Genomic DNA, 11079 nt, shown 5'->3' on the forward strand with positions numbered 1-11079 from the left:
GGAATAAACCCATATAAAGAGGCCAAATACCTGTCCTCTGAAAACTCTAAGGGGCTGATGAAAGAGACCAAAGATGACACAAACAGACGGAAAATATATATCATGCTCTTGGATTGGAAGAACCATTATTGTCAAAATGACTATACTGCCCACTGCAATCTACAGGTTCAATTCAATCTCTGTCAAGTACTAATGCCATTCTTCACAGAACTAGAACAAAATACTTTAAAATTTTTAGGGAAACACAAAGACTCCAGATAGCCAAAGCAATCTTGAAAAGAAAATTGGAACTGGAGGAATCAGGCTTCCTGACTTCAGACTGTACTACAAACTACAGTCATCAAAATAGCATGGTTCTGGCACACACACAAAGAAATATAGGTCAGTGGAAAAGGAGAGAAAGCCCAGAAATAAACCCATGCATCTATGGTCAATTAATCTGGGACAAAGGAGGTAATACCATACAGTGGAGGAAACACAGTCTCTTCAATAAGTGTTGCTGGGAAAACTGGAGAGCTACTTGTAAAAGAATGAAGTCAGAACATTCTCTACCACCATATACAAACAAAAACTGAAAATGGATTAAAGACCTAAACATAAGGCCATATACTTTAAAACTCCTAGAGAAAACATGGGCAAACACTCATTGACATAATTTGCAGCTCTGTCTTTTATGATTCACCTCCTAGAGTAATGAAAATAAAAACAAAAATAAATAAATGAGACCTAATTAAACTTAATGGCTTTTGCACAGCAAAGGTAACCCCAAACAAAACAAAAGACAACACACAGAATGGGAGAAAATCTTTGCACACAAAGCAACCAACAAGGGATTAATCTCCAAAATACACAAACATCTCATGCAGTCTGTTATTCAAAAAAAGAAAAAAAGAAAAAATAGGCATAGGATCTAAACAGACATTTCTCCAAAAATACTGACACACAGCCAAAAAACACATGAAAAGATGTTCAACATCCCTAATAGAAAAATGAGAATCAAAACCGCAATAAGGTATCACCTCACACCAGTCAGAATAGTTATCATGAAAAATTCTACAAACAGTAAATGCTAGAGAGGATGTGGAGAAAAGGGAATCTTCCTAATGTAAATTGGTACAACCACTATGGAGAACAGGAGGGAGGTTCCTCAAAAAACAAAAAACAGAACTGCCATATGATCCAGCAATCCCACTCCTGGGCATATATCAGGAGAAAAGTATAATTCAAAAAGATACACATACCTCAATATTCATTGCAGCACTATTTACAATGTCCAAGACATGGAAGCAACCTACATGTCCATCATTGGAAGAGTAGATAGTTCATTGTATATAGGTACCACATTGTCTATGGCTCCGCCATAAAAGAAAAATAAAACACTGCTATTTGTAGGAACATAGGGGGACCTAGAGATTATCACAGTAAGTGAAATAAGTCAGAGAAAGACAAACATCATATGATATTTATATTTGGAAACTTTAAAAATGATACAAATGGACTTAAAATAACAGAAATAGACTCTCAGAATTTGATATCAAACTTATGGTTCTCAAAGAAGATACCACTGGGGAGAGGGATAAATTAGGAGGATGGGATTGATATAAACACACTAATGTATATAAAATGGATAATTAACAAGGACCTACTTATAGCACAGGAGAATCTACACAATATTATGTAAAAACCTATATGGGAAAAATGGGCATATGTATAATTGATTCAATTTACTGAACACCTGAGATTAATAAAATATTGTTGTCAACAATACTCTAATAAAATTAAAAAAAATGAAACACACGAGTTTTTAAAATTTTTATTTTCTAAATCGGAAAGAAATATTTTATTGGCAGATCAGAATTTAAATATACATAGGGATATACTGCTTCCCACATGAATTTCTTCAACTCCAAGTTGGTTAATGAACTACTCCTTGGTTGAGGAAGAAAGAAAAAGAGATAAAAAGATTTTGCAATTTTCTCAAAGTCACCTACCCTACCTCCTGTCAAATAGTCCCCACTGCAGTTCCAGTACAGGGGTCCACGAGGAGAGTTCCACAGAAAAGTAATGAGCCATAGGCAAATGATGAGAACAACAATTTTCACCCCAACCAATCAATCATCTCACTGTTTCCTTTTGTTTTGTTTTCCAAGAAACGTAATTGTATGGATTTCATTTCCATGAAGAGGGATGGGTGGTATTGGCGTGTAGAGTAGGGGAAGAATACCATTTCATATTCACAGTTATTCTCCCAGTAGTGTTACCTCTTGCCATGTTTATGAACCTGATGCAGAGAATACTGTTTCAAGTTCTCTTCTTCCCAACCTGTCCTACTTTATATGGATGAGGAAGGGGCAGAAAATAGGAGGCAGGGAGGGAGGGACCAAGGGAGGAGGGAAGGAGAGTGGGAAGGAAGGCAGGAAAGAGGGAAACGTTCAAGGAGAGTTCCCTGCCTTTATCATCGATCCCTAGACTTTTGGTGGGAAGTCCTCTGTTACACTATTGAAGGGATTAAAAAAAATCATTTGGCACATGCGTCAGAGGAGTCCCCTTAGGAATGTGAGTTGGGGCCACTGTGCTGAACATCACAATATTCATCTTCATCCCCACTGCCCTCAACAACACCATCCTCATCTTCATCCCTGTTGCTGTCTGAGGAGTTTCTGCCTTCCTCCCTTTCCTTAAGGTCCTTTTGTTCCTCTGATGCCTGTGAAACATTTTCTCCAATAGTGTCTGATGATTCCGTCTCTCGAAGGCCCTGGTCCCCTCCAAGCCCTCCTTGCAGATTCCCTGCTGATGGGGACTGCAGATCCATCTTTCTGATCTTGGGGTCCGGGCCCCCTGGCATGCTCATGTTCTTACGCTTACTGTAGGTTCGCTCTCTGTAAGCAGCATATTCTTCAGGAGACAGAGTCTGGAGCCAGAGGTCAAGGTCCACCTTGTACTGTTTCTGCAGTTGCTCAGCCTGCTTCTTGTAATGCTCCTTCTCGTTTTGGGGGACCCGCTGCCAGAGTCTACCAATCTCCACCATGCGCTGCCAATAGGGCAGCCCTTTCAGCTGCCAGCTGGACCACAAATCCTGGTGGAACTTGTGATATCCATGCATCGGGGGCTTCTTGGGCTCTCCGTGGAACTTCATCGTCATGGATACCTTGTTTCTGGGGGGAGACCTCACTTTTTGCACATTGCCCTGGAGTCTGGATTGGCTTCCTTTGGGGACAGCAGACTTCCTGGACTTCCGGACTAGATCAGGGTGCTGTTCCTTGAACTGAGCCATTTTTTCCTCAAACTCCTGTTTCTCCTTCTGGAAATCTTGCGTATATTTCAGCTTCATCTGCTCTGGCAGCTTTTTGTATTCTTCAGACAGGACCTTGGTCAGCTCCTGGTTGCTCAGCTGAGGGTGTTTTTGGAGGTACTGGGGTCGCATCTCCGTGAAAAAGCGAATGTAAGAGGTCAGGGGCTTCTTGGGGAAATCAGGATGCTTCTCGAGTTTTCTGCTTTTGTGAGAACTGTGAACATTTTCCTTTGCTTCCAAGACTAATTCTGACAGAGTCCGAAGCTTTCTCAGGTTATAAGAAATCTCTAACCATTTTTGTTTGCACATTTGTCCAGAAAATGCTTTAAAAGCTACTTTTTCCCAGTCCATCAGTGACTGGGCTGTTTTGAATGTGTGGCTGTCATTGGATGGAAGGTTCTTCTCCATACGTTCCAGTAACTTCTCAACGTCTTCTTTGGACCAGTCACCTTGCCCTTGAGACAACATCATTTCTAGGTCTTTGGGGCACTTATGTGGTCCCAGAAGTTCAGACACCTCAGCAAAATCTCACACTTCTTCCCTCTCAGCTGGTGAGTTTTTCTGGAAGTTCTGCTGTGTGAGTGATTTTATGTTTCTGAGAAGAAAGAAGAGAAAGAAAAGGAAAGTTACTCCTGTATGTGATACATAAGAGAGGCGCACCCCAACTGGGACATGTACCTTCTATCTTTAATTTACTCTTAAAACTGTAAATAAAAGCTGGTCCAATTTTTGACTTGAGATTAATGTGGAGCATTACAAATCTTTTGCAAAATTAAAAGTCCTGGGGCCTCATCCCAACATGCCTTCCATTCAACTTCACCACAGCATGTGAATCGAACAAAAGACTATGTCTAGTCACTTATGATGGAGCATGATAATGTGAGAAAATAGAATGTATACATGTGTATGTAGCTGGGTCCCCATGCTGTATAGTAGAAAAAAAAATTGTACTGGGGAAATAACAGTAAAAAATAAATAAACAAGTAAATAAAGGAAAAAAAATTAAAATGAAAGAGAAATGCCTGAAAAGGAATAGAGCATAAAATAGCAATAAGATACCACAACACATCTATCAGAATGGCCAAAATCCCAAACAGGGACATCACTAAAACCTAGTGAGAATGTGGAGAAAGAGGAATTTTGATTCATTGTGGATAGAATGCAAGATTGTGCAGGCATTTTGAAAGACAATATGGTAGTTTCTTAGAAAACAAAATATCCTCTTACTGTACAATTGAGTAATTATGCCCCTTTGTATTTACCCCAATCAGTTGAACCTGTATTTCCACGGAATCCTGTACATTGACGTTTACAGCAGCCTTGTTCATAACTGTCATAATTGGAGGCAACCAAGATGTCCTTAAGTAGATGAATGGGTAAATAAACAGTGGTTCATCCAGACAATGGAACAGTATTCAGTGCTAAAAAGAAGTGAGCAGTCAAGCTAATAGGAGACCTAGAGTAAATCTGAATGCAATCACTAAGTGAAAGAAGCTAATTTGAAAAATATATGCACTTCATGAGTTCAACTATAAAAGATTATGGAAAAAGTAAGCATATGGACACAGTAAAAGAATCCGTGGTTGCTGGGGATCCAGGGTGAGGAGGCTGAAGCATCGGTGATCACAACAGATTTTTAGGGCAATGTGATGCCTTGGCATATTATAAAGGTGGGTACCTGTCACTATGCTTCAGTCAAAACTTACAGAATGTTCAAAACCAAGAGTAAACACTAATGTAAAATTACAGACTTTGGGTGATAATGAAGTGTCAGTGTAGGTTCTTTGATTGTAATAAATATACCGTCCTTGTACAGTATGTGATAGTGGGAGAGACTGTGTGTGTTTAGTTGGGGAGGCAGGATATATATATATATATGTATATACATATGAGAACTCTGTTCTTTCTGTTCAATTTTACTGTGAATCTGAACTTCTCTTAAAAAGTTGCACTCCAAGGGTTCTTAAGCATAGCTGCCTTCTAAGAAGAGTCCAGAATGCCATGGACTGAGTGTACAATTCGGGAGCTAGAAACAGAAATGTGCCAGCTGTGAGTGCCTTACATGTTAGTCATGAAAACCTGAACCATAAGTACATGACCAATTTATAGATTTTTTTTCAGGACTGTGTGTAGTCACATAAATGCATTCTATTGAACCATATTTTTCTGCCCTTAAATGGCAAGGATTCGATGAGAACTGCAGAATATTTGTTTACTTGGTTAACTTTACCCATTTTAAGGCACAGTGAAAATATTAGCTCTTTTTGGAAAACTCCCACAAAATACCTGGTACTGACTAGAACTTAAACAAGTAGAACCGACAACGGTACACAATTTCCTTGCCTTCATTTATCCTATTAGTTGGGTAGCCTAACATCTATGGGACATGATAAGACATGTCCCAAATTCTCATGATAGCTCCTTGAACAGTCTCTGATGATATTTTTCGGTCTAAAACTAAGCCTTCTCAGCATATGCTAACTAAGGAGAAAGTGGAAAGTTATATAAAATCATTTTTTACTAACAAAAAGTGGAATATTTGGAATCTGAATCTATAGGTGAAGAAATGCTTTCCTTCCAATTATTCTAAAAGATATGACGAGGTGTTTAAAGCAATGAAGGTGGAAATACAGTTGTGCTGCTGTTGTTGTGTAGCACTTCAATGAGCCAGGCATTTTTCCAAATGTTTTACACTCATTATTACCCCGGGACATAGATGAGGACGCAGAAAAAATGAAAAGAATTTATGTTACTTCTGCAAATTACGGAGATGGTAAAAATAACACCAAAAGAAAAGATTTTAAGAAGAACTGTTTGGAAAACCAAAGAGAAATTAGATACTCTAAGATACATTAATGTTCTATTAGACAGAGTAGGAAAAATTAAAACTCAGTGGAAGAAGAGGGAAATAGAAGTGAAAGGTAGGATGACAGTTTTATAGATTTTAAAAATAGATCCCATTAGTGTGGAATGCAGGAAAGATGGCATAACAGAGCTCAGGAGATTTTAATAAAGGGGATATTAACAATATTATCAGTCTTATGAAGGGAAACTACAAAGAGTGGAGGCACCCAAAGTCTCTCCATAGTGGGAATCTGAACCTGAAAGGGAAAACAACTTCTAGAAGAAATTCAAGGATTTCTAATGTGTTTGTGTATCTTGAGAAGAGGCTTTCAGCTCAGAGTTTGAGGGTGTGTGTGATGGGTATAGACAAGAGCCAGAGAAAAGAAACTTGTCAACTGCAGAATGAAAAAATGCTATGACAAAAAAAAAAGAGGAGTTCCCGTCATGGCGCAGTGGTTAACAAATCCGACTAGGAACCATGAAGTTTCGGGTTCGATCCGTGGCCTTGCTCAGCGGGTTAACAATCTGGCGTTGCTGTGAGCTGTGGTGTAGGTTGCAGACGCTGCTTGGATCCCGAGTTGCTGTGGCTCTGGTCTAGGCCAGTGGCTATAGCTCTGATTAGATCCCTAGCCTGGGAACCTCCATATGCCACAGAAGCAGCCCTAGAAAAGGCAAAAAGACAAAAAAAAAAAAAAAAAAAAATCAAAAATAAGATGTTGAGTATAAACCTAATAAAACCATGTATAAGATCTATAAGAAGAAAGCTAAAGAAAATTCTGATGAAAGATATGGAAGAAGAACTAAATAAATGCTTAGATATCCCATGTTCATTTATAGGAAGTTCATTTATAGGAAGATGGCAGTTCTTCCAAACTTGACATATAGATTCAATGCAATTCTAATCCAAATTTCAGCAAGATAGTTTGTGGATATTGGCAAATTGATCTAAAAGTTTATTATGAAGGGCAAAAGGCTCAGAATGGCCAAAACAATATTTAAAAATAAGAACAAATTTGGAGAACTGATACTATCTGATTTGAAGACTTACCAAAAAAACCTACCGTAATCAAAATAGTATGTTACAGGAGTTCTTGTTGTGGCTCAGTGGGTTGGGACCCCAACTAGTATCCATGAGGATACAGGTTCCATCCCTGGCCTCACTCAGTAGGTTAAAAGGACCTGGCATTGCTGTGAGCTTTGATGCAGGTTGCAGATGCAGCTCAGATCCCAAGTAGCTGTGGCTGTGGCCTAGGCCAGCAGCTGCAGCTCCAATTTGACCCCTAGCCTGGGAATTTCCATATGCTGCAGGTGCAGCCATTAAAAAAAACAAAGTTATGTTATAGATGAAAAAATAGACAAGTAGATCATTGGAAGAGACTAGAGAGATCAGAAAAAAAAAATGTGTGTATATATATATATATACCAGAAGAATTAAGACAATACAAAATAGAAAAAAATAGGCTTTTCTACAAATGCTATGGGAAAAACTCGATATCCAAATCCCACCCCTCAAAAAATCTAAATACAGATCTTACCCACTTCACAAAAATTAACTTGAAATAGATCATATATCTAAATGTAAAACAATACAACCCTTAGAAGACAACAAAGAAAAAAATCTAGATGACCTTAAGTATGGTGACAACTTTTTACATATAATGCCAATGGTAAGATTCATGAAAGAAATAATTTATAGAGTAGATTGCATTACAGTTAAAAACTTCTACCCTGCAAAAGCCACTGTCAAGAGAATGAGAACACAAACCAAAGACGGGGGGGAAAGTCTTTGCACAGAACATATGTAATAAAACATTGTTTTCAAAAATATTCAAAGAATCCTTAAAACTCAACAGAGCTCAACAGAAAATAATCCTATTTTAAAAAAATAGCAAAACGCCTGAACAGTCGCCTAATCAAAGAAAATATACAGGTGGAAATTAGCATATGAAAAGATATTCAACAGCATATGTCGTCAAGGTATTACATATTAAAACAACAAAGATACCGCTACATACTTCTTAAAGTGATGAAAATGCAAAACACTAACACCGCCAAATGCTGGCAGGGATGCAGAACAACAGAAAAACAGAAATTCTCATTGACTGCTGGGGGAATGGGAAATGATACAGCTGCTTTGGAAGAGAGTTTAGTAATTTCCCCAGGGCTGCTTTAGTTATAAACAAAACATAGTGTTAACATAAAATCCAGCAATCATACTTCTTGGTATTTATTACTCACATGAGTTGAAAATTTATGTCTACAAAAATAGTTGCACATGTATGTGCAAAGTAGCATTATTCCTAATTTTCAAAATTTGAAAGCAATCAAGAAGTCCCTCAGGATAGGTTAATAGATAAATAAACTTCAGTACCTCAAAACAGTGGGGTGTTATTCAATGCTAAATAGAATGAACTATCAAGCCAGCAATAGACAGGCAGAGACTTTAAATGCATATTGCTGAGTGAAAGAAGCAAGTCTGAAAAGACTCAAGCTAATTAGAATTAACAAAAATGGATTAAGTTTACCAGTTAAGAAATATACATATACAGGACAAAAGAGAATGAATGGTTACATACTGTTTGGAAGAGACACTAGTATATCAAATGGAGGAAGTTTAAAAATATAATAATAGAAAATGCTAATGAAAGAAAAATAACATTTTTGGTTTGTTCTTAGGCAAAATATTAAATATCTAGTATGTTTTGGAAGGACAATATACAAAAAAAAATTAAATTCAATAATATATACCAAACAGAAACATGTAGACATCTGACAGCTTCAGAATAAAAAAAAAAAGATAGACAAACTAGAGATAAATCAACATATTCATGTTTATAGTTAGCAATAAACATATTTCAATTATGAATAAATCAATCAGGGAAAAAAATCCAATAAAGGCATCAGGGAATTGAACGACTCAATTAACAAGATTAACCTTATTAACAGATACAAAATCCAATAGTTACAAAACATTATTCTCAAACATATATTGATCATTTATTGGGGCCTAAAAAATATCTAAAATAATGTGACATATTGTCACAATTTAGAAAGGTATAAATAAAAGGGAATTTTTTTAAATCTGAGAAAGTATAAGCTTAAAATAATTATAACTAATGCCATTGTAAATAGGGAATTATTAGAAGCATTTTCCTTAAAAGCAGAAATAAAAACAAAGTCAGCTGCTATCACTGCTTCCACGCAACACTGTATGGGAGGTCCTAGGTGGCACCCTTTTGAAAATGATGGGGGCGAGGAGAGAAGGAAACAAAATTACAGAATCAAAAGAAGAAAATACAACTGTTTATATGATGAAATCCATAGGGAATGATTATCTTACAGGAAAAAGAAACCTATTATACCATCGAATTATTGAAAAAAAATAGAAAAGAGGAAGGCATATGTATTCAAGATTAAAAGACTTTTTGAAAACCTACAAAACTTGGAATATTCAAGCCCCTGCTTACCTCATTCCACTTTTGTTTCTTGCTCTTTCCATTCCCTGGCTTTTTTCAGCCCTGTGCGGAAATGTAACAATCTCCTTCCCCCTTCAGGACCCCCACCCACCCCACCCTATTTACCCTTCAAGCCTGTCTTCAAATGCCACTCCCTCCTTACACAGGCTAAGTTTACAGTCATTACATATCCCTTTATTTATACTTGTGCACTCCCCCTCCGTTCCTCAGCATTCAGAAATTCCCAGGACCAGGGATTGAACCACCAGTGCCATGCCATAGCAGTGGCCCAGACACAGAAGTGACAGCTCCCAGATCCCTAACTTGGAGCCATCAGGGAACTCCCATGTTACTCCCTTCTGTTTTCCCCTTCATATACTGACCCAAATTGTAAACAGAAGTCCTGTCGCCTTTGTTCAACGCCTTGCTCCCCGACTACCCTTCATAAGGACAGGAACCATGTCTGTCTTGTTCATGGCTGCTCCTGGGGACCTGAAACAAATGGTAATAAATAGGCAACAAAATAACCCAAGAATGCATTCAGATGTCTTCTTCACAATACTGAAAAAATGTTTACATCTGAAAAGGCAAAGGCAGACCATCTCAAATCACAGTGACAAAATCCCATCAAAATATTGTTTGCTAGTAGATATGATTTTAATCATTAGCTGATTTCAGATAATCCCATATAAATCTTAGACCATCAACATTTTACTTTCATTCTTAGCTTTCTATTTATGTATAACTTCAACTGATTGCCTGTCCTCTCAAGTTACTGGTTAAAAAAAAAAAAAAAGGCTTGTGGAGTTCCCGTCGTGGCGCAGTGGTTAACGAATCAGACTAGGAACCATGAGGTTGCGGGTTTGATCCCTGCCCTTGCTCAGTGGATTAACGATCTGGCGTTGCCATGAGCTGTGGTGTAGGTGCAGACGCGGCTCGGATCCCGCGTTGCTGTGGCTCTGGCGTAGGCCGGTGGCTACAGCTCCAATTAGACCCCTAGCCTGGGAACCTCCATATGCCGTGGGAGCGGCCCAAGAAAAGGCAAAAAGACAAAAAACAAAAAACTTGTTATTAATCCATTCTCTATTTCAAGGCTTTTTCAACACCAGAACAAATGAGATTTTGGGAGTGGTTCATTCTTTCTTAGGGGGCTGTCCTGTGCCTTGTAGGATGTTTAGCAGAACCCATGGTCTCTACCCATGAAATACCAATGATAACTTCCAGTTGTGACAACCAAGAATTTTTTCCAGATAGCAACAATTGCTCCCTGAAAGGAAAAATCACCCCCATTTGAAACCACTGCACTAGTTAATGAAAAAAAAAAAAAGATGAGACATTGATAATGATGAAATACAATGTATATTTTTAGGTAGGATAAGAAAATTTAAACATAAAATTCTCTACCTGTGTTTGGGCCTCCTTCCTCCCTGCTGTTCAGGGTGCAACTGGAGCCACAGGAATCAGACCAGACCCTCAAAGATGGGTGTG

The 11079-nt window shown here is 38.0% G+C and overlaps 1 protein-coding gene across 1 annotated transcript; it reads right to left on the reverse strand.

The window, feature by feature from the left end:
- Window positions 1851-11079, reverse strand: UBTFL1 (upstream binding transcription factor, RNA polymerase I-like 1). Its single transcript, XM_021102676.1, has 3 exons — window positions 10996-11079; window positions 9975-10083; window positions 1851-3887 (listed from the first exon to the last, which is right to left on the reverse strand). The coding sequence occupies exon 3, from the start codon at window positions 3761-3763 to the stop codon at window positions 2549-2551; it is 1215 nt and encodes a 404-aa protein (XP_020958335.1). The 5' UTR covers window positions 3764-3887; window positions 9975-10083; window positions 10996-11079; the 3' UTR covers window positions 1851-2548.

Source organism: Sus scrofa, chromosome 9 (genome assembly GCF_000003025.6).
Source record: "Sus scrofa isolate TJ Tabasco breed Duroc chromosome 9, Sscrofa11.1, whole genome shotgun sequence".
NCBI classification, from domain to species: Eukaryota; Metazoa; Chordata; class Mammalia; order Artiodactyla; family Suidae; genus Sus; species Sus scrofa.